Source organism: Oryzias latipes, chromosome 3 (genome assembly GCF_053564925.1).
Source record: "Oryzias latipes strain Hd-rR chromosome 3, Olatipes_Hd-rR_3.1".
Lineage (NCBI taxonomy): Eukaryota > Metazoa > Chordata > Actinopteri > Beloniformes > Adrianichthyidae > Oryzias > Oryzias latipes.
Genome location: NC_136239.1, coordinates 5342290 through 5366772, shown reverse-complemented (window position 1 = coordinate 5366772; position 24483 = coordinate 5342290). Strand labels below are relative to the sequence as shown.

At 43.4% G+C, this 24483-nt stretch overlaps 1 protein-coding gene across 1 annotated transcript; it reads right to left on the bottom strand.

Annotated features, from left to right (window-relative positions):
* Nucleotides 1–132: 132 nt before the first annotated feature.
* Nucleotides 133–17312, bottom strand: cdhr5a (cadherin-related family member 5a). Its single transcript, XM_023951760.2, has 14 exons — nt 17046–17312; nt 12288–12460; nt 10019–10078; nt 9844–9933; nt 9690–9776; nt 8598–8702; nt 8338–8523; nt 8101–8191; nt 7552–7649; nt 7272–7478; nt 4992–5105; nt 4828–4894; nt 2717–2877; nt 133–1981 (listed from the first exon to the last, which is right to left on the bottom strand). The coding sequence occupies exons 1-14, from the start codon at nt 17272–17274 to the stop codon at nt 1403–1405; spliced, it is 2247 nt and encodes a 748-aa protein (XP_023807528.1). The 5' UTR covers nt 17275–17312; the 3' UTR covers nt 133–1402.
* Nucleotides 17313–24483: the final 7171 nt, after the last annotated feature.

The window sequence follows — 24483 nt, the reverse complement described above, 5'->3', positions numbered from 1 at the left end:
ATTGGGAAGAACATTTTTGGTTGATCTTGAATCTGAATCTTTTTTTTTTCCTTGATTCTCTGTTTTGGCTCCTTTCTCTGCCTTCCGTCAAGCTCAGCTGTTTGGCCTCTAGTTATGTGACGGCAACAAAAATCCCACCACCAGAAAACTTTATTCAACATTTTCAGTCACTTTACAAAACTAAACAGGACAGCTTGTTATACTTTTCACCAACATGATCAGAATTTGAAGGGTTTAGTACAAAGATGTCTCGGAGTTAATGGAGCTCTGTGTGGAGCTCTTGGGTAAAGCTTAAAGAACTGAGATACTTTTACTTCAGTAACTTTGTGCATAGAAAGTAGTTTTACTGCGGCACACTTTACAATGGACACAATGGTTACAATGGACTGTGACTGTCCAGATGTGTAACATTTTTGCACCATAGTAGAGGCACGTTAATGAAAACAAACCGATTTTAGGGAATTCTGTCCAGAAATGGAACCATTAACTTGACCATCAACTATGGAACCACTATGGACGCATCAGCGCATCTACAACAAGCCTCAACAGGCTAGACCCTTTTGAAACGTCTGACGAAAACGCTGATTTTTATATTGAACATTGATCTAACACTTATGTAGGACGCAAAAATGGGACAAAATTTTGAGATAAATAGAAATATATATATTTTTCAGTATTTACTAAAGGAAGTTGTAGGTTCGGTTAAGAAACGGATGTCAGCCAACGCATCCCTGACTATCCAACATGATGGTGAAAACTTTATTGACGCCAAAAAGATGAAAAACTGTGAAGGAAATTATTCACTTTTGTACTTCTACTAGAATGATACTTTTACTGTAGTACAACTTGAAGGGCCGTTCTTGGGGGATCAAGGTTAATATTCGCATGAGGATCTGTGAGAACGTTTTCCCAACCTCACCGGGGGTCACCGTGAACAAACTCCGGCCTTCAGGTCAACGTTGCCGTGGCTTTAACCCTGCAGCCGCCGTACCTGGTCTGTGTCCCACCTGCATGGAAAACCCGACAGTTTCTGCTGAAACATCAGGCGTGCTCTTAATGTTCAGAACTCCAGAGTAATAGATTCCCACCGGGAAGCGCCGGGACAATGGGAGACACCCCCCCCTACAGGAGGGGGTTACTCAGACCTGTGACCATGTTGATGTTTTCTGAAGAGCCGCTCCGCTTCAGCGTGGTTTGTGTCTGCTGCGCTGGGGGGCGGGGCACACGTTTAGTCTGTCTGAATGGAACGTGAAGAACCTGTGAGAACCGCAGAACTTTGGTCTCCATAGGTGCTGCAGCGTCAGGGGGGTGGGATGTGAAAGTAAAAAAAAGGCTGTCCATCCCCCTCGCCCTCACAGGTGCTCCTAGGCTGTTTGTTCAGTCTGACCTCTGACCCCCGCCATCAGCGCTCCTCCTGCTGCCCCACCTCCCCCCTGTCTGAGCCCGGTTCTGCAGGTTCTGTGGGGTTCTGCTCCTCACTGGTCTGCACGCGCTCACTGTCGGGCACGTCCTCGGGGGGCCTCATGGGTGCGGCAGGGTCTCTGACCACGTCCTCCATCTCCACCTCCAGCTCCTCCTCAGTCTCCTCCTCCACCCGGCCCACAGCGTCCGGGATGATCTCCACCTCGATGTCGGAGGAGTCGTCGCTCTGCTTGAACCACACGCTCTTCCCCCCCTCCCGGCGCGGCTGCTGGGACAGGATGGACCTCACGCCGAGCTCGTCCCCGTCTCCTCGGCCCCTCCTGCTGGGCCTCATCACGGGGCTCCCCTTGGGGACGTGGTTGCTGTAGATGCCGCAGGAGGCGCAGTGGCCCCGCCTCTCCAGGGGTAGGACCCGGCCCCGGGGCTGGGGAAAGGTGCTGCGCCTGGGAGTGGCGTTCCAGCGGCGGACCCCCCCGCGGTCGGACTCGTTCTGGAAGCCGTCATTGGTGTACTGCAGGGAGTCTCGGCGTCCGGCCCGGGGCTCCTCGCCCTGCAGGCACTGCAGTCAGGAAAGGGGAATCAGACCTTTGACTTTCTACCTGAGGTTCTCTGGAGGAGGAGGTGGGGGGGACACCTTGAGCCCCTCATTCTCCTCCAGCATCAGGACCAGATTTAACTTTAAACAGAGTCACATCGTCTCCATCAACAGCTGGGATGTTGGAATCGCCTCATGTTGAGGAGTTTCTACATTCGTTACTAAAGCTGCTGCAGAAACGAGCAGCAGCAGTTAGAAGAATCAGTGCAGCCGTGGATCCAGACCAGCTACAGACACCGATGAAGATGTTCAACTTTAACAATCCTGTTCACGACTAAAAGACCAAAAATAACCCGTGAACCAGAACACAGGGATGCTCGTCAGATGGTTGATCATGCTTTTTTTTCAATTCTTTTTTTTTTTAGATGTGTAGCTTGTAATTGTAACTAATGTTGTAATCAAAGTTACAACTACAAGCTGAGTCATAAATACTTTAATAAGTATTCATAAGTAAGGCAAGCCCTTAAAAGTATCAGATCTGCTTTTATTTTGAAAACTAAGACAATTAAAAGAAATGGAAACAGTGACAAAAGCTGTAAATATGTAGAAATGGGCGGGGCCATACGAGGCGAACTACAGCTGGAAAACAATACCGAGTTATAAGTTATTAAATGTAATCAAGAACTTACATTCATGCACATTCAGAGAGTGAAGATGAGAGTTTTCCATTCCCAGTGTGAACATTCGACCAACACTGACCTGACACAAGTTTCCCAAACTGGACTTTCCCTTCCACAAGCGGGAAACCAGGAAGCCAATCACGATGAGGGAAAGGACGAGCAGAGCCGCCATGACGAGGCCCAGCAGCGCCATGTCGCCTGGGCGATAGCCAGTGTTTGCGGGGGAGGGGATGGCTACAGCTGCGGGGGGGAACAGGTGAGTCACTGAAAGTGACCTGATGGCTTCATGCTGAGGTTTTCAGGTACAAAAGCTAAACAGATGAGCGTCGTTTCAGGCGGCTTTCAGGTTCCTCTGTCTGAAGTCCTACTACTATTTATGTTTGTGCGTCTGCATGCGAGTGTGTTTTTTGTGTAAAATCTATTCACTCCCTTCACTGTTCTACCGTTTTCTGGCCTTCATGAATCACTAATGGTAATAAAAAATTCTTCTTTTTTTCACTCAAAAATGGATGGAAATTAATATTTAATGTCAAAGTGAAAACATCTATCCATTTCCTTAGCCATGCCGGGGTCACGGGGTTGCCGGAGCCTGTCCTAGCTGCCGTGGCGAGAAGGCAGGTTCACCCTGGACAGATCGCCAGTCTGTCACAGCTCACAAAATCCCTCCCACAAACACCCAGTAGGAGGAAGCTGGAGCGCTTGGACTGTTTACCTGAGTGGTGTGGGTGGGATTGAGGTATGAAAAAGGGTCCAGAGTCTGGCTAACACTGGTGTTTCAGGCCATCATTACACCATGAAAACAGAGGAACACTCCAAGCTACTCACAGAAAGGGTTGTACAGTGCAGAGGATGGATGCAAAAGAATTTCTAAGGCATCAAACATTCCCTGGATTTCAGTGAAGAAAATGTCTTCAAGAAATGAAAGGAATATGGTACTGGCTAGATTAGGCCGTCCTCGTTAGACTGAGTGTCCACGAAAGTAGGAGACTTATGAGAGAAGCTACCAAGACTCCTACGACCACTTTGGACGAGTTACAAGATGTAGCCGTGAGATGGTAGAATGGTAACGAGAAAGGCACAGGTGAGGAAAATTCATGTTCGAGCTCAAGTAAAGTTCACCAAAAGACGTGTGGGAGACTCCATGATGAAGAAGGTTCTCTGGTCTGATCAGACCAAAGTTAAACTTTTAGGCCGTCAGAGAAGACACACCCACCCCACTGTGAAGCATGGTGGTGGCAGCATCATGCTGTGGAAATGTTTCTCAGCATCAGGTTCCACTTGAAAGATAGAGGGCAGAATGGCTAGAGAACCACAGTGTGAGAGAAGATTTCTTTTTCCATCCAGACAATATTCTAAAGCAGGGGTTGCACAAATCCAGGCCTCGAGGGCCGATGTCCTACATGTTTTCCAACCATCCTGCCACTCAAGCTCCTTATTGGCTAAACACACCTGATCCCGATAATCAGCAGCAGATGAGGCAGGATTTCTAGAAAACTAGCAGGAGGCTGTCCCTCGAGGCCTGGATTTGGGAACCCCTGATCTACAGCTTCTGAAAACGCAACACAGGACAGGAGTGGTTTAACAAGAACCAGGTAAATGTTCCTGAGTGGCCGAGTCAAAGCCCGGACCTAAATCCCATGGAGAATTGGGGGCTGGACTTGAAAAGGGCTGTTACTGCCTGTTCTCAAAGGCAGAATAGCAACATGCTGATGTAGAAGACAGATAGAGGCTGATTCACACAGACTCATCGCAGTCAGAGGGATTAATAACTACGTCAACAATTATATTTCTTTATACGTTTTGTTTTGCTGACGATACTTTGTAGAAATATGTTTTCACTTTGACATTAAATTTTGTGCGAAAAAGACACATTTTATTGATCATAAGTGATTAATTAAGGCAAGAAAAGGCTAAAATGTCCGAGGGGTTGAACACTTTTGCAAGGCTAAGAGTCAAGAAAATGATGATGAGCAAAACTTTGCTTCTATCTCATATGTGGACAAAAAAGCATTAGAAAGAAAAAGCAGAACTTAGTTTTTTTTAAGATAAATTAAATTGCTTCTTTTTATTATTATAATAAAATTGAAAGCAGCTGTTGGTGACAGGTATGAAGAGAAAGAAGTCAACTCTTCACTGCAGGGAGGAGTGAAAAAATGAGGGGAGGTGGCAAAGGAGCACTGATGGGCTCACCGGGAATGACCTGAACGGAGAGCGCCGCCGTTCCAAACTCGCCGGTCACCGCGTCCACGGCACGCAGCTGCACACAGCACAGAGTTCACAGCTTACAACAGGGGGTGGGGGGCAATAGCATGGCTCATCATGTGACTGACAGACAGAAGGTGTGTGTGAGTGACCTGGAGGGCGAAGGACTCGGTCTTCACCACTCTCTTCAGGACCACAAAGCCGTCAGAGGTCACGTTGACGTAGCTGCTGTACTGAACCTCGTACCTCACATCTGGATTCAGCCCCTGATGTCCAAACACAGGAGATGAGACAGGAACCAAAACAAGCTTCGCTCTTAATGCTGGGAGTCGAACGTTAATGGAGTGCGGCAAAGAGCCGATGCTAGATTTTCTGGGGGCCCCAGGCAAAAGTCCCCTGGTGGGCCCTCTGATCAACGTTCTAGCAGAGAAATCCAACATGTGCTAAACATTTAAAATACTTTTAGTGTAAATGTGGACATAATTACTGTCTCTGAATGTGAAGAAAAAGACTTTGAAAGATGAGACTAAAGCAAACAGAAAAACAGTCAAAAGAACATTGAAAAATAAAGAGAATTTACTGGAACTTTACGGAAATAAGAGCAGCTAAAAACGGACCAGAAGGCTCAGAACTGGTGCATTTTATGTAAACAGAATAACTAACAAGAAACTGACAAAAGCCGGCAGACAAAAACATGACACTATTGGTCTCTCCTCTGGGACCCCCTTTTCCTACCAGGGGCCCAAACACTTCCCTGCTAGGAGGATTCTATTTGTGCCAAAAATATGTTATTAGGACCACTGTCTGTGTCTCTGCTCTATTATCTCTGTCAATCTCTACTGAACAAGTTTACTGGACATCTGTTTATGTCTAACTGTTACAACATCTCAAGTGTGTCCATGCTTCCTGGAACAGGCCAGGGTCGTTCAAACGTTTTGCAAAGAGGGCCAGATTTTAACATAGAAAGCAGATACATCTAACTACGTTTTTACTTAAAATACTGCCAATTTGTCCCTTTTTGTTCATTTCGAGTTAGCGTGTCGTAGTTAGCATGTCTTGTCTGCCTCTTGAAAATAGTTAGAGTCTGTTGACATATTAGTGAGACACAGCAGTTTCATATTTCACTGAAAAATGTGCCGATTTCCACTTGTCCTGGAAGTGGTGGCCGTCACTGTCAACTCTTTTTATTTACAGTTGACATGTTAGAACTGAACTAAAGAAGTCACTGAAAGATCACACGACTGTGTTGCCACAGGTTTACAACCATCACCAACCACAATCCAAATATCCTACACAGTTTTTAGAAAATGCCGTTGGCCGAATTTTATTTATATAATGCAGGGAGCCCGGAAATTCAAATGCCGGCTGCATTAGGCTTATTGGCCGGACTTTGGACACGGCTGTCCTGAATTGCTTTGTATTTGCTTTAAAATGTTTGTGCGCGTTTCAGGTTAAAAACTTCACATGTCTTTGGTATTACTGTTCTTGACGTTACCGAACATCATCAGGTGATGTCGGCAGGGAAGTCTTCGGTCACCACTACCTTTGTTTGGTCCTGTCGTTTCCCCATATTGTCAGAATAGTCTTTAGTAATTGTTACGACGATCGTTACTTGTTAGCAAATTTGGATACGTTTCTTTGGTCATCGGTTAGCTTAATGCTAACTTGGTCTGGGCTTGTTTGTCGTGCTTAATGCTCCTTTACCTGGAAATCATCTCTGGACTTTTTTCATTTTTAACCCTTGTGCTATCCTAGGCACTTAAACATTGGGAGTTGGGTCATCTAGACCCACTAAACAGTGCGCTGAACCTTTTTTCTTCAATGATTCCATGTGTCCATGGATTACATGAAATCTTTCCACCTTTAACCACCTTTGTCATGGTAGGGAGAACACGTCAGTGTAAGGGTGGGGTGGGGTCATCTAAGATAACACAAGGGTTAAAGTTCTTTGACAGAAAAACAGAACGAGCTGTAAGCAGCTCTAGCATCACAACAGTGTTGATCGCATGTGTTTTACAGCACACATGATGAACCAGTGGACGAATTTCATGTTTAAAGGCAAAAATGTGAGAGAATAAGATTGCAGGCGACGGTTCTGGTTGGGTTCAGTGAACTGAGTTTGAATCATCTTCCGGCCTCAAACGTTCGTCTCTGTCCTTCCTGCAGTTTCATGGATCTGTGAAGACCAGTCAGTGTGAGCGGTGTTTCTAACACGGGGGGCGGGGCTTTCTGTTAGGCTTCACTCTCATTGGTCTACTTAAACCTGCTGCTGGAACCAGATTCTGATTCAGTTCCAGAACCTGCAGATTCATGTCAGTGTATTTGAAGAAGGATTGTTAGAGGTGAGCTGCAGATTTGGTGGAAGTTTTGGCGACCATGAAACAATGTCGCTGCCGTTCCTGCATTCTGAACAAGGATCTGAAAGAACTCACGGCGGCAAAGTCCTCATCCTGAGCCCGGACCCGGAAGGGCCGGTTGGTGCTCCGGTCTCGGAGAACCATGCTCTCGGGAACAGAGTTACTGTAGATGAATCCTTCGTAACGCTCCTTCTCAAAGCGAGGTGGGTTCCTGCTCTTCTTCATCACCTCGATGGTCACCTGTGTCACAGCAAACTGGTCTCTGTTGGTCACCTGGGACGCCTGAAAGGTGGTGGCATACTGGGCTCAGAACCAGGATCTTTGCTGGAACTTTTACATTCAGAGCTGCCGTTACCAGGATTGTGAGGGATATGGGGCCTAACACATCCGCCGCTTTGGTCATGGAGATGTTCCCCGTCTCCTCGTCAATCTGGAAAATGTTCCCTTCGTTTCCTGGAGATCATAGGACACACGGTGAGCAGAAAAAAACCAAAGCGGACTTCATGAAGTCTGTGCGCTGACCTGCAGACCACCTGAGAAGGTTTTTAGGGAGGGGAGAGCTGCAGAAGCTGATAAGCTCCAACAGATGTGGGACAAGTTTTGGGGACCATTTTAAGAGCGCTGCTGATCTTCTGGATTTACCGAAGACAGACCTGGAAACCATGTTTTGTCATCCGAGGACAATCATACTAAATATGGCGGGTTTCCTTGTTGAGACATTGTGGAAGTGCACACTCTGTTTTAAACTACCACACTCCAGACTTGGATCTTCAGAAAACGACCCGTGATCCACTGAGGAGGAGACGGTAAAATCTGCTCATGGGTGTTTTCTGGATCGGCGGGTCTTTAAATTCAGGACCATCGAATGTTTGAGTCGGAAAAAGATGGCAAGAACCAGATGTACCTCGCAGGATTCTGTAGCTGATCAGCTCACTCCGGTTCCGGTCTCCGTCTCTGGCAAACACTGGACCGGGTTCCAGAACCAGCGGGCCTTCCTGTGCATCAGAACCAGCTTTTTAGTCATGGCTCTCTCCACGTGACACTCAGACTGACACGTCTGAAGGGTCTAATTTTTGTTGTGAAAGCAGACACAAACGACGCTTATTTTCTTGTGAAAAGTCCTTAAACATCTCAGCTTCACCTCCTTCTCGGTCAGGTTGACCCTCCCTCTGTAGCCGCTGCTCACACACAGTTTGGCAGCCCCAAAGCTGATCCTCTGACAGGGCTGAAACCAGGGGGGGCGGTTGTCCATGTCCTTCACCTGCACTGTGATGGAGGCCACGGAGGTGAAGAAGGGCTCGTTGGAGGCCGAGCCGTTGAACGTGTCCTGGAAGAAGAAGAGAGGCTCAGCAAAGACCATCAGAGCCGAGCGGAGCCTGATCCTGAGCAACACCTGCCGACCTGCACGTGCAGCACCAAGGACACCTTCTGCACAGCATCATAGTCCAGGATGCTCTTCACCAGGATCCTGGGAGAGGTCACGCTTTCCAGACGGAAGTATTTGTCCTGATTTAACGGAGAAAGAGAGGAACACCGATGAAACAAATAGAAGTTAAAATGTAATAAAATGTTAGATTTTTTTCAGAGAAATGTCTATGCAAAATAACCTTTCATGAAAAGCAGACAAGGTCTCCTCCAACACAATAGATACAACCGTCAAGGGTCACAAAAAAGGCTCAACTCTGGAACCTGGTTTGATTTAAGGTTTGAATCATGGCAGCCTCTGAAAAAAAGCCATTAGTATTCTTTGGACTTTAGTGTTTAACTTTAGGCTGAATGGAAAATCAACTTTATTGATTGAATTACATTTGCTTTTTCTTAGAAGATCTACTTTTGGAATTTATTTGATCTGCTATGCTGCTACTGTATGTTGATATGCTGCTATGGTGCTGTGTTGCTTTGCTGTTATTTTGCTATGCTGCTGTGTTGCTATAATTCTATGCTGCCATGTTGCTATGCTTCTATATTGCTATGCTTCTATATTGCTATGCTGCTATGTTGCGATGTTGCTATAATTCTATGTTGCTATGCTGCTACGTTGCTATGATGCTATGTTGCTATAATTCTATGCTGCCATGTTGCTATGCTGCTACGTTGCTATGATGCTATGTTGCTGTGCTGCTATGTTGCTATAATTCTATGCTGCCATGTTGCTATGCTGCTATGTTGCTATGATGCTATGTTGCTATGTTGCCATGCTGCAATGATGCTATACTGCAACTTGTTGCTATACTGCTCCACTCAGACGATCAGAAGATGCTCACAGTGGAACTTTCATTAAATCTATTTATAGAAAAACCTTAAAATCAACAGATTTATGGTCAAATACTGTGATCCACAAAATTAATAAAATATTCCGTCTATTAGACATAAAAGTTGCGACTGCCATGTTTTTGTGACCCTTCATTTTATTGTCTAAAAATGGCACCAAAAAAAGTCACTTTAGTTTTTATTCCTCTATAAAGAGTTGCGGCATGAATGCAGATTTCTCACCGTGGCAGACTCCAGGCGGTAGTAGAGCGGCTCTGAATCCACGTCTGTGGCCTGCAGGAGCCCGATGCTGGAGTTGATGGGGAGGAGCTGCAGGATGCAGATGTCAGAGTGAAACCACACTTTCCTGCAGAAATGTTGCAGCAGCGCCACTCACCTCATTCACATCCAGAACATAGTGGTTCTGAGCGAAGTTGGGTGGGTTGTCGTTCACATTCTCCACCAAGACCTCCACAGACTCATTCACCTAAAAGAGAGTGGGGTGGGTTAGGAAGAGCTCAGGTTGATAAAGAAATGCTGTGTGGGTGTTTTCTGTGGTGGAGAATACGTACAGTTGTGGATCCCGCTCTGGAACACAGCACCCACACCACCAGAGCTGCACTGGGCAATGACTGCGCAACACAGAAACCACCAAGTCAAATCCGTTTTGGCAGAAAGCCTTTTTGATTGGTGCTGCAGCAGAACACGTTTCCACCTGGAAATTCTCTGTGCTGCTTTTGACTGAAATGTAAGGCATAATTCTGACATATGAAATAACAAAAACAGCAGCATTCACCCTCTGAAAAGTGTGAGATACTCATGCAGGCAGAGCTTGCATGTTCTCCCTGCAGTTCTCTAAACAAAGATCAGAGAAGCAACAGCAACTTATGCTGCTGGTTCATGTCAACACCATTGCAGAGTTCACAAAGTTGGAATAGTTTCACAGCAAACCCTCTCAGACAGAAATATGGCCAGAAAAAACTAAGTGTGTGTGTGTGTGGGGGGGGGGGGGGGGGGACACAATATGTGGTGTCTTTCTCCACAGAGCAGCCATTGATGTAAGGCAGGGGTCAGGGACTTTTTTGGCCGAGAGAGCCATAAACCTGGACCTCCATTCTCTTCCTGCTGGACTCAGAACTTCAGCTGGTCCAGGTTGTCATCCGTGACGTTAACATGTCGGTCCAGCAGGAGGTTCTGGGGTTTTCCATGTGTCTCTGCTGAGGACCAGCTCATGTTTGCATCAGAGGAAGGCTGTCTGTCCCCCCCCCTCTGCACCTTTTCTGGGGGGGATGACCCACACGAGGGGTTGAACCGTAATTGATGCTGTGGGTTTTTGGGTTGTCCGGGCCTGTGGAGGTTCGTAGAGAGGAGTGGCTGCATCTTAACCCTTGTGCTATCCTAGGCACTTTTAACATTGGGAGTGGGGTAATCTAGACCCACTAGACAGTGCGCTGAACCTTTTTTCTTCAATGATTTGTGATCTTCACTGGTGTCCATGGATTACATGAAATCTTTCCACCTTTATCCACCTTTGTCATGGTAGGGAGAACACGTCAATGTAAGGGTGGGGTCATCTGGACCCCACAAGGGTTAAGAACTGTATCTTGCAGTTCCCTTGAGGCTCATTCAGCCATCTAAAGGGATGTCATAAAAATGGAACGTACTATTCTCATGCGTGTGGTAGGTGCCACCTGCGTGCCTCGGACGGGTTTGACCATTTTTTGCCTGCAGACAGCCTGTATCCCCCATTAGAGCAGTTGGGACTATAGTGGATGAACTACCGGTAACTTGTTACAGTTTTTCTCAGTCGCTTTAGTACAATTCTCAGATCAGAATTGAAGTTTGCAAATACGTGTGTGCATTTCTCAAAACAATTTGTACAAACAGCAAAACACTATGGATTTCTTGCTAAAGCCTGTAACTTGCTCAAAATCTTTAGTTCATCTCTCCAAACTAAGTCTTTATGCCATTGAACATGTCAGTGCCATCAGAATGTCAAGTCCTTGTGTCATTGTCTACGAACAAGACAGTCAAATGACTTAGTCATGTTGTCAATATAACTGTGTACTTTAGAGGGAGGTTCTGATGGAAACTATGGCTAAAGTTTTGATGACAGTTATTGTAAAATGTAAGTTACACCTTTTTTGTTTGATTGCAAGAGACTGGACAAGAATCACATTTACACTTTTATTGTTCATATTGTAATTTGTTAACAGACCATGTCATACCAACATAGAAAAAACCCACTGCAAACAGTAACACAAAGGAAAAAAAAAGATAGGACAATATTCTGTCCAACAGTACAGGCAGTGCAGTAGGAATTGGTGTGGTCTTCCTACACCTCTTGTCGTTCCTGCATGTTAGGCCACAAATTCTCATCCACATCACAGTGAATATCCTCTCTTGCAATGCAGCGAAATATGTTTGTCACATTATGACAACTTGGTCAACCATTTTGCAGTTAATGACTTAGACGATGAACTAATGACTAGGTGTTTTGAGGAGTAAGACTATTGCACAGTGAACTATATAATACATTTTGATCAACATGACATAAACAATTCATAATGTAGCAAAGAGCAGAGAATTGTACATAATCATTTGCATGGATGTACCAAAGCAATTGCAACTTGTTCAAAGAAGTGAGAAACTGCTTAAATGATGTGCACAAGTGACATCATGATGTGAAGATTGAACAAATAGTTTGGGGAATTTCATTCTGATCTGAGAATTGTACTAAAGCGACTGAGAAAAACTGTAATAAAGATCTTCGCTCAATAATCCAGAAAGGGCGGTTTGTTCGCCTGGAGCTGACCAGATGACCGCAACACAAAGGAATACCTCATAATCCAGGCCTTTCTTCATCATCAGGATGCTGCCTTTGATGTAGAACAGATTCTCCGGGTTCACGGAGACCGCCAGAGTCACGTCAGCGCTGGAGATGATCTTCACCACCTGCACGTCAGCCGTGTTGTTTTCTGCGATGCTGACAGGGCCGGGAGGCACTGTACACACTGGGGGAGGGAGGGAGGGAGGGATGGAGGGGGACATCACATTCACTCTCCATCCATCATTTCAATTTCCATGGTCGGGTTTTCAGTTTTTCATCATCATTATGTGTCACAGAACTATGATGTTCCCTGGCTACAGTGACTGTTGGAGATCGGGTGGACAAGCCATCAGGATGTGACCAAGTGCCTTGTGGAGAATCAGGATGCTGTTCAGAGCTGCTGCTGTTGACATCTGCACAGAGGCATCATGGTTACTTAGGATGGCTCAATGAGGCATCCTTTCTTTGAAACAGGAAAGTTTCTCCTAAAAGTTTTAGGTTCCTCAAAGTCTGCAAGTGTCATGCTGCAGGCTCATTCTGTTGACCTGTGCTGTGCTTCAGAAGTAGGCAGTGCATCTCTGCAGGCTCTGAAGCAGATGAGGGGTGAGCAGAGTGAGACATGAGCCAGCATGCCCGCACCAGCTGCTAAAAGAAAGACAACAATGAGCTCCCTGCTCACAGGCAGTGCTGATATGTCCGTGCGGAAGACTCCTCGACTCCCTGCCAGGCCACTGAAGAGAGCTCCTGTCAACATTGTGGACATAGCCATTGTAGAGACGGAGACGGTATTTTCCCAAACCAATCTCGACATCAATCTTCCTCTTTTCTGGATGTTGCCATGTTAAGTCCTCTGCAGAAACAGGAACAAACTTTCCAACGAGATTCAAACGAGTTCAAAGAAACTCTACGGTGCTTTGACCTCTGCACTGTTTGCAAATATCTACATGGGTATAAGGACGCATTTCCTCAGCTCCATCATATGCATGTGTCCTCCATTGTGATTTGGGTATTATCTGCAAAATGTGAAAGCTCTTTCTCCACTTTGTCTCGAGTTCTTACCCCCTTCTATGTGGGTCCACTGGCGTGTGCATGTGTATAAATGATCCCGGTGATGGTCAGAGGGGCGCGAACTGGCAGCCACGCCTCTGTCAGTCTGCCCCAGGGCAGCTGTGGCTACAACAGTACTTACCATCACCAAGAATGACTGAGGAGTGAATGAATAATGGACACAATGTAAGCGCTTTGAGCGTCTGGAAAAGTGCAGATAAACCTGATCCATTATTATTATTATTATTATCATTATTATTATTATTATTATTATTATTATTCTGCTGCACCATGCTACATGAAACAAAACAAAATGTAGTTATTTTTAGTTTGTGAGATGGCCATAACAAGAAAACTGGATATGGACTTGTTTGTTAAGACTTTAGCACAAAAAAACAGATGACTAATGCTTTAAAGACTGGTAGAAGCCATGCTGTGTGTTCAGAACTAAATAAACTAAAGTGACCATAAAAAAAAAGAAATAAAACACAAACAAGAAAGTCAAAAGAATATGTAGCTAAACAGATAGACACACTTTAAAATGAGTGACAAAAAATACATAAAAATAAACGAAAAAGACAAAAAACTAAACCAAAGATAAACTTAAAAAATAAATAAAAGTGACTCAAAGTATATAATGAATTGAAAAAGACGTTAAAAAGTAAAAGCACAGAGATGAATACACAGACAGGCTTAAAATAGATAAATACAAATTCAATCAGTCAGTCAGTCTCTAATCCGGCCCTGCTGGAAACTACTGTTCCTGCCTCTGAATGTTTCTGCCTTGAATTCCTAAAACATTCAGGATTATGTGAGGAAATGAGAATTAATCGTCAATTCTGCTTAGGTGCTATGCAGAATGTAATGTGAATGTATAACATGTACATACTGACAAGATTTCTCTTCCACCCCCTCCTTACCATCACACTTCCTATTTTCAACTTTTGTGTTTATTCTCATTTGTGTTTGAAACATTGAAATTGAATTGAATTAATGAAGTTTAATTTCAAAGATATAGGCAACAATCCAGATGAATTAAAAAACATGTTTTAACATTTTTATCTTAATGTTTACTTATCACAACCGATCCAAGCTAACTCTGGATTTACCTCAAAGCTCAACAGGTGCACTATTCCAAAGAAAATGGAAGTCTCAGGATGTTTCTGAATTCCCACCCTAATCCCTAACCACTAAAAACTAAACAGTGCAGGATTATGCAGTGCTCTGAATTTTAAAAGCAATTTGGTAAATCATGCTCACCTTTTCTTTTAAATGGCGAATATGACATCACTGATTTCCCGAAGTGAAAGTCTAATCAATAGGAGTGTTTTACAACAACTATCTATGAATCCACTGTGTTTGGATGATGGAAACGTTGATGTTGTTTAAACACAATGCATTGTGGTCTTTATGCGCCAATCTAGTGAGCATCGATGAACACTGGTTTTTCACAGAGACTTCTGGGAAATTTTTAGGGCACTGGATTTTAGAAATGTAGATTCAGACAGCAATAAAAATGGCAAAAGCACTATATAGATGACAAAAACACTATATAATTCATTATTAGTGAAGGAATTTGGACACAGCCTCAGTGTCTGAAGTTTGGTTGCTTCTGCCTGACAACAAAGCTCCAGACCCTACCGGCTTCCATGCTGAATTCTGGGAACAGCTGGAACGTTTAACCATAGAATGGTTACAGCCAACGTGGTCCTCCACCTCAAACCACAGAAGATCCCACACTTCCGTCTAGCTATGGTTCCATCTCTGTGGTCAATGCAGATCTTAAAATAAAATGTGAAACACTTCCAAAGAGATCAGAAAAAGTTACTCCTCACAAAATTCACTTTGATCGGACTAGATTCAATATACTCAGGCTTGTTCATAAAATAAATTCTGCTAATAGAAAAACCATTTCCCTTCTATTAGAGGCTGAAAAAGCCTCTGACAGAATGAACTGGAACTTCCAGCTTACTTGATAAATTTGGATTTGGATAATTTCGAAAAATATTAAGTTCAAACACATCAGTAAGAAAAAATGAACAAACTTCCAGCAGGTTTGTTCTTGAAATAAAAACCAGCCCTTCTCTTCCTTCCTCTTTGCCTTTTTATGAAATCACTACAATAAGGTGTGAAGAGAATTAAAACACAACTCTCATAAAACAAGTTTCTATGAAGATGATCTATTTCTTTCCCTTTCAGATAGACAATCTTCTGTCCATGGAACAGAGACCCATCCATCCATCCATTGATCCAACCTGTTTTATGCTTTTTCAGGTCTATTGAGCTACCTTTTGTGTAAACTCTTGAATGTTCGCCAGTCTGTCGCAGGGCTACACAACCACACTCACATTAACACCCAATATTTTAGTCACATGCACCCATACAGGGGGTTGGCCCGTATGGGTACTGGAGGTTTTTAGGTTTTCTAGGCCTGCAGAGGGTTGTAGAGAGGAGCGGCTGCATCTAAAGGGAAGCGTAGGCATGTCTGGTAGTTCCCTTGAAGCCCATATGGCTATCTCAAGTAATGTCATGAAAGTGGAACATACCATTGTCTTGTGTGTGGTAAGTGAAGTATTTTCTAAGGTTAATGGAAGTTACACGCACTTATGACGTACAGGTGATGCTGTTTCTCTAACAGTCAGGCTGCAGCAAGGAGAGCCCAACAGGCGCAGAAGAGACGCATATGTAGCGTGAGGGACCACGCACAGCACCAGCGAGCCCTTTGCTAATGAGAGGAAGCTCCCATTATGAACTGTATCTTTCCGTCGATCTGCTTGGACACAGCGCTCTTTGAACAGCCAGCAGCATCCTTAGCCATGGACTTCTGTGGCCTACCCAGACTGTGGAGGGGATCAATGATGGCCTTCTTCATGGTCATCAAGCCCTCTTGACACCCAATGCAAGCCTCAGAAGGAGAAAAACCTCAGAATGACTCCACTGCCCACTAATTCACACAACCAAAACATCAAGTCAACATGGGAGCTGATCTTTCCAAAGACTCCACAGAAGACGAGGCGACCAAACTGGAAGGAAGAAGAATATTTTTCTATACGGGTTGGTTTCGACCCGTAACACCACGGATGTCACCAGACCTAATCATTTTAAGTGGGAAAAAAGAAATAAGAAAAGTTTTAGGGGGGCTAGTTTTACTGGAATATTTACGGCGGAGTTTTAGGGCCAGTTTACAAACAAACTTTTTTTTTTTTAACTACAACTTTAAAGTTCTAAACATATGAGAAAAAAGTCACAACTGTTCAATTACGACAAAAAAATCATACATTTACGACTTTAAGTCTCGTATTATTGCTTTTTTTAAAGTTTTTTTGGGTGGAACTAAAACTTTTGCAGTATTTTCAGGCCGAGATTGGTTACTAACTCTAAAGATGAGGGCTTTTTAAAAAAATTACATGGATTAACAGCAGCAGGGTTTTCTGGTGTCCTCAGATCAGGACCCAGAAGTTATGGAGTTCGGTTTCCATAACATGTCCATCTCCTGATTCCTTGCAGGGCACAGAGTCTTCGGTTAGCCGTCCTCTCTCCGCTGTCCCTTTGTCTCCAGCTTTATGGACTCTTTCTGTCTGTCAGCTTGTCCAAGTAAAGGTTGACCTTCAGGTAATTCTGCTTTGTTTCTGACTGCTGAGCATCATGTAGTCAGTGCCACCCACCCCCCCCCACCCCCCCACACACACCAGCCCCTGAAAGCAATACCAGAGGGTACTCACATCTTTTCTGAGCCACAGAAACCACAGAGAAGCACACAGCACATCTGAAGAGAAGGTCCACAGGTTTGCTCCTCCAGGCCAGCTCCATGTTCAGAGTCCACAGAGCCACGCGTGAAGTACAGAGGAAGATGAGGAGTCGTGGTACCAGCTGGTACCCGGCAGCATAATGCCCCGTCTGTGCGGGCCGCTCTGTGGGAGGACACTGCAGCTGAAATGTTTGTGACTTCATCTACGGCCACACGTTGCATTAAGCGCCTGCCAGAAGCAGACTTGACGCCTCCCACTGAAATATCTGCATCTCTTTTCTGCTCTGGCAGCCCAAATGCATTATGGGAGAAACCCGACCAGCTGCAGACATTTTCTGCTGTTTCTTCTGCTCCAGGCAGTTTCTTCTTTTAGAGATCTCTGCTGGGGGGGGGTTTGGGTAGGGTCCCTTTGATGTGAAGGGTCCAGCACAAAAAACAAGACAGAAAAACTTTTAACTTAAACCTTTTTTGCTTCTGGGTTTGTGTGTTTATGATTGTTTAGCTTTACTGTGCTGTTATTTGTATGTTTTTTTATTGCATGTGTTTGTTTATATGCTTGTCTTTGTGTGTTGTGAACAGTTTCCTTTGTGATAATGTGTGTCTGTTTTTATTGTATCTATCTATCTATCTATCTATCTATCTATCTATCTATCTATCTATCTATCTATCTATCTATCTATCTATCTATCTATCTATCTATCTATCTATCTATCTATCTATCTATCTATCTATCTATCTATCTATCTATCTATCTATCTATCTATCTATCTATCTATCTATCTATCTATCTATCTATCTATCTATCTATCTATCTATCTATCCATCCATCCATCCATCCATCCATCCATCCATCCATCCATCCATCCATCCATCCATCCATCCATCCATCTATATATAAATGTAAACGCCCCTCTCACCCTCCGCGGGTGGTTTCTCCTCCAAGCTGGGCTCCTCTACCAGAGGCCTGGGAGCTTGAGGGTCCTGCAGTATCTTAGCTGTTCCTAGCACTGCGCTGCCCCATTTCTGAGTCGGTATCCATAGCCAGTCTTGGTGATTATTTGGCTGAGGGGGTTCAGACCTATGCAGAACAGCAGTGTTCTATATATATGTGTTAAAATATATATATATATATATATATATATATATATATATATATATATATATATATATATATATATATATATATATATATATATATATATATATATATATATATATATATATATATATATATATATATATATGCAGAATATGAACTGGAAACCCCAAGGTCAAAATGGGAAAACCTCCAAAGGTTCAGAGAATGAGAGGGCAAAGATCCTGTGGGACTTCCAGATCCAGACTGATAGGATGGTAATGGAGAACCAACCATACATTGTAGTGGTGGATAAAGAACAGAGGAAAGCCGTTGTGGTGGATGTGGCAGTGCCAAGCGATGGGAACATCAGGAAGAAGGAACATGAGAAACTGGAGAAATACCAGGGAGTTAGAGAAGAACTGGAGAAAGCCTGGAAAGTGAAGGTGACAGTGGTGCCTGTGGTAATTGGAGCACTCGGGGCAGTAACCCCCAAGCTGGAGGAGTGGCTACAACAGATACCTGGAAAGACCTCAGACCTCTCAGTCCAGAAAAGCGCAGTGCTAGGAACAGCTAAGATACTGCAGGACCCTCAAGCTCCCAGGCCTCTGGTAGAAGACCCGAGCTTGGAGGAGAAACCACCCGCGGAGGGTGAGAGGGGCGTTTTTTTTCTTTTTATATATATATATATATACATATATATACATATATATGGAGCTGGTTTAGCTCGTGCTGGTTTGCGGCGCCTTCCGCCTGTGAAACCAGGGTTCGACTCCAGGCTGCTCCCTGTTCCCTTCTCTACCTCTGTGCCGGTCCCAAGCCCGGTTTGAGAAGGTTGCGTCAGGAAGGGCATCCGGCGTAAAAACATTGCCAAGTTTACCATGCGACTCGTTCGCTGTGGCAACCCCTGATGGGAAAAGCCGAAAGAGAAACAACATATATATATGTAATTGTTTCTTTCTTGTGTGTGTGTTCCATTTGCGTGCCTGCATGTGTATGTTTGTGTGCTTGTCTTTGTGTTGGTGTTTGTGTTTTGTGCACCGTTTCATTTTTGATGACGTGTGTCTGTTTTGATTGTTTATTTGAGTTTGTTTTTGTTTGTTTGTGTGTTTTCTTTGTGTGCCTGCCCTGTTTGTGTTTGTGTGTTTGGGGGAGTTTTCTAACATGAAAACAATGGCAGACTCACATCGTGGGACACGTAAAGGCCTCACATGTGAAGCGGGGGGCACATACCCCCCTCCCCCCATCTGTGTGGGAACAATGAGCTCACAGATTCATGATCTCCCATGAAGCTCCGTCCTCCATTCAGGAACGCCACACTCAGTGCGGCTGCTGGGGCTGTCCCTCCGTGGCCACAGGAAGGCGCTGGCGCTCCCCCGATTGTGTCCTTCTGGATCTTTATCATTATGGAGTCTTTCAGACACTCAAAGATGTCAGAGGCGTCCTGAGAGGAAATGCTCACTGATTCCACCATTTACTCAAATCTTAGCTTCAGCTACAGATCTTGGTTCCTCCTCTTCATACGCCTCAGCTTCAGTTGGACTCCAGGAGGTTTGGTGCAGACACAGCTCAGAGAAGAAGACTGGATCCCCTGACCACCTTTCTGCTTTATTCTCTGGTCAGCTCATGCTCTCAGTTCTTCATCAGAAACGGTGAACGTAAAGTTCAGATGAAACTGCTGCAGCTCCTGCTACAGTCCTGAACAGATGGAGCCTGATCACATGATCGTCCGAGGACAGTCCGTCGTTATCAAACACAGGACGGAATCAGCCTGATGAAAGTTTAAAGTCCATCATATGCAGCTTTGTGGGGCTTTTCTTCTGTTGCAGCTGCTCCAAGAAAGTGTCTAGAACATATCTAGTACAGGGGTCTGCGACCTCTAACACCAACAGAGGCGTCAGAGCGACCAAAACCCAGCTAGAGCTGCAACATCGCACTAAAACTTAAAAATACTCTTCATTTATGTCTATATGTGGCCATCAAGGAATACTAACAATAACTGAATTGTAAAAGTTTTATTTAAGTCCATTTATCCAGAGAATGTAGTGACATAATGTTAAACCCAGTTTTTGACGTTTCCTTTGGTTTTAGTCTTTACCAGATAGGTATCATGTGAATGTCGAAATCTAAACATTTATGTCGTGAATAGTTGTTGGCAGTCTACTAAACTCAAATGATCCAAAACTGGTTAAATGATTGGCTGTAGCCCACATTTGGCGTCATAAATTGTTTTCTTTTGCTTCCATATTTTAAAGTGAAAGTCTGTTTTTTCTTCACTCGCAAAAGTTCGTTGGTAGTTGATCGCCGTTTGGTGACCATTTTGAATCCTCCATGACATCACAAACTCTGGGTAGACATAGAGAGGAGGGGCTCATTCTCTTGGTTTTAACCATTGACTGTGTATGAGTACTAAACTGAGTGGCTCCTCCCCCCTGGCGTTCCAAACAGGAAGTACCTGCTGGCTCCAAGGAGCCAAAACCCCAAAGACGTTTACAGAGAAATAAACAGCTGTTACTCAGTTATTCTTTGGTCAGAAGAACCGTTCTTGCTCTAATACCATTTTTAACATGATCTTGATAATCTTCCTTTTTTTCATTGTTTTCTGTAGTTCAAGCTATAAACTAACCAATCAGATGCCTCAATAAAAGTAGGTGGAGCCTGCTGGCCCCACGTAAAACATTCAAAACGTTTGATCGACAGGATTTGTGTAGCCCGCTTTAAAGCAGTAGGGGTGTGGCCATTGATTCACATCAACAGAACTCTGCTGTTCCACTTTAGGACAGGCAGACATCAATCCCAAAAATCGGGCTAGTTCCCTCATTTCTAAACGGATTTTCACAAAACAGAGCTCGATTTTTTTTTCATTATGTCAATTTTAAGAATTAATTGTAGACAATACAATAAAAGATTCACACAGATTTATCAAACTCATTACAGAAATGATGAAATGCATAGATAAAAAAGCAAAACCCACTTCAATGACATTAGCCTAATTAAAAACAGTGATCATTAACTAAAGTCATGAAGAGCTTGATTTATTGCTTGTAAAGGAGCGGGAAGAAGCGAGTTTATATAATCCCACTCCTACTGAGTTCATTCATTTGATAGTTTTACATAGTTTTTGTAATCTGGTTACTAAATCAAATGTATATTGATGACTGATTTTCTTCAGAAAACATTCATTCATAATTTCAGTAAACAGTAATGTGAATCACACGGGGGCCCGTTTAGCTCGTGCTGGTTTGCGGCGCCTTCCATCCGTGAAACCAGGGTTCAATTCCGGGCTGCTCCCTATTCCCTTCTCTGCTGCTGTGCCAGTCCCAAGCCCGGTTGGATTGAGAGGGTTGCGTCAGGAAGGGCATCTGGCGTAAAACAATGCCAAGTTAACCATGCGACTCATCCTCGAGGGAGGGTTGTTTCGCTGTGGCAACCCCTGACGCCAAAAGTGAAACAGTTATGTGAATCACACACCATGTAGCAGAAATGTGACACTCACTGATTATAATCAGAATACTACTTCATTAAATCCAGATATCACTGCTACACATCAAGTTGTCAAGTAACAAATTGAGTTCTTATTGATTAACTTTATACATAACTTTTCAGTAAACATTAATGATCGACACTTTAGGTAACCGACATGTAATAATCATTAATTATCATTAAATCACATGAACACATTAAACCAGAAATTATTGCAGATCAAGTAAAGAATTTATTGTAATTTAAACATTTCAGTAATGATTATTACTCATTACAATGTAAAACTCATTGATCTATTTTAAAAGAACTTTGATTATTTCACCACAATCAAGTTCACACATAGATTTGGAATTATTCAAACACCTGTTGATCCTTAACTCCTCTTATCTTTATATCTGGAAATCACAGTTTATTTCTACATTTTCTTGAATAGTTGGATATCTGAACATTGTTTGAGCTCATTACTGAACCCGTTCCAAAGTTTAGTGCCACACACCGACACACAAAAACTTTTCTTTGTGGTTCTTATCAGTTTGATCTAGAAGTTCCTACATCCCCTCAGTTTGTTCCTCCTTCATTTTCTAAGAACTGTTTTTGGATATTGAATGGGAACGATTTCCCACTGGCTCTGTATAAAAGTTGCGCAGTGTAAAAATCCACAAGGTCATAAAGTTTTAAAAGTGTAGATTGATCAAATAAATTGTTTGTATGATCAAGATATCCGACTTTTTGTACAATTCTGATGACTCATTTTTGAAGTAAAAAGAGAGGATATAGTGAGCTCTTAGAATTATTCCCCCAAATTTCTAAACCGTAGGTGAAATATGGTAGTATTAACCCTTGTGCCATCTTAGATGACCCCCCCTTACATTGACGTGTTCTCCTACCATGACAAAGGTGGATAAAGGTGGAAAGATTTCATGTAATCCATGGACACCAGTGAAGATCACAAATCATTGAAGAAAAAAGGTTCAGCACACTGTCTAGTGGGTCTAGATGACCCAACTCCCAATGTTAAAGTGCCTAGGATAGCACAAGGGTTAACCCTTGTGCCATCTTAGATGACCCCCCCTTCCATTGACGTGTTCTCCCTACCATGACAAAGGTGGATAAAGGTGGAAAGATTTCATGTAATCCATGGACACCAGTGAAGATCACAAATCATTGAAGAAAAAAGGTTCAGCGCACTGTCTAGTGGGTCTAGATGACCCAACTCCCAATGGTAAGGTGCCTAGGATAGCACAAGGGTTAAGGAGCAGTACAATAAATATGTACTCTTGTATTCTAATAAATGTTTAGATTTATTTACGATTGAAAAACTTTTTGAGACTTTAGTTTGTATGTGTCTGATGTGTTGCTTCCAACTTAGTTTGTCAATCACAACCCCCAAGAATTTGGTTTCTGTAACACTTTCAACTGAATCATTATTTATTTTAATTGAGAGCTCGGTATTGGCGTTGTAGTTACCAAAAAACATCACTTTGGTTTTATCTAGGTTCAAATGTAATTTGTTGTAATCCATACATGATTTTATTTTGTTTTACTCTGTGTTTACCGCATTGATAAGTTCCCTATGATTATCTGCAGAATAGAATATGTTTGTGTCATCAGCAAATAATTTGAGTTTTGAAACATTAAACACATACAGTGGTGGACAAAATTGTTGGTACCCCACAGTTAAAGAAAGAAAGTCCACAATGTTCACTGAAATGGCTTGAAACATTCAAAAGTAACAGAAAATTAGATATTTATTGAAAATTTAATAATCAAAATCAGCCATTACTTTTGAGTTGTTGATTAACAGATTTATTAAAAAAACAACAACTAATGAAATAGGGCTGGACAAAAATGGTACCCATAACTTAATATTTTGTTGCACAACCTTTTGAGGCAATCACTGCAATGAAACGGTTTCTGTATTTGTCAATGAGCCTTCTGCACCTGTCCACAGGTATTTTGGCCCACTCCTCATGAGCAAACTGCTCCAGCTGTCTCAGGTTCTCCAAATGGCATGTTTCAGCTCCTTCCACTGATGTTCAATGGGATTCAGATCTGGGCTCATAGAAGGCCACTTCAGAATAGTCCAACGCTTTTTTCTGAGTCATTTTGGGGGGTTTTTGGCTGTGTGTTTTGGATGGTTGTCCTGTTGGAAGACCCATGACCTGAGACTGAGACCAAGCTTTCTGACACTAGGCAGCACATTTCTACCCAGAATGCCTTGATAATCTTGAGATTTCATTTGACCTTGCACAACTTCAAGACACCCTGTGGCAGATGCAGCAAAGCAGCCCCAAAACAGAACTGAGCCTCCTCCATGTTTCACAGTAGGGACAGTGTTCTTTTGGTTTTATGCTTCATTTTTGAGTCTACCAACATAGAGCTGATGTGCCCTACCAAAAAGCTCCAGTTTTGTCTCATCTGTCCAAAGGACATTTTCCCAGAAGCTTTCTGGCTTGTCAACATGCATTTTTGCAAATTCCAGTCTGGCTTTTTTATGATTTCCTTTCAACAGTGGTGTCCTCCTTGGTCGTCTCCCATGAAGTCCATTCTGGCTCAAACAACCACGAATGGTGCGATCTGACACTGATGTACCTTGATCTAAGAGTTCACCTTTAATGTCTTTGGAGGTTGTTCTGGGCTCTTTGGATACAGTTCCAACTATCTGTCTCCTCAATTTGTCATCAGTTTTCCTCTTCCGGCCACGTCCAGGGAGGTTGGCTACTGTCCCGTGGGTCTTAAACTTCTGAATAATATGTGCCACTGTGGTCACAGAAACTTCAAGCTGCTTAGAAATGGTTTTATAGCGCTTACCTTTACCATGTTTGTCTATGATTTTGTTTCAAATGTCCTGGGA

What these genes read in the sequence shown, in the direction of transcription:
- cdhr5a (XM_023951760.2), bottom strand. Translation starts at nt 17,274, where the DNA reads ATGAAGTCACAAACATTTCAGCTGCAGTGTCCTCCCACAGAGCGGCCC. An exon ending in CAGCTACAGAATCCTGCGAG is followed by an intron (nt 7,650 to 8,100) that starts GTACATCTGGTT and finishes TATGATCTCCAG; the next exon opens with GAAACGAAGGGAACATTTTC. An exon ending in CTCCGTTCAGGTCATTCCCG is followed by an intron (nt 2,878 to 4,827) that starts GTGAGCCCATCA and finishes TCCCCCCCGCAG; the next exon opens with CTGTAGCCATCCCCTCCCCC.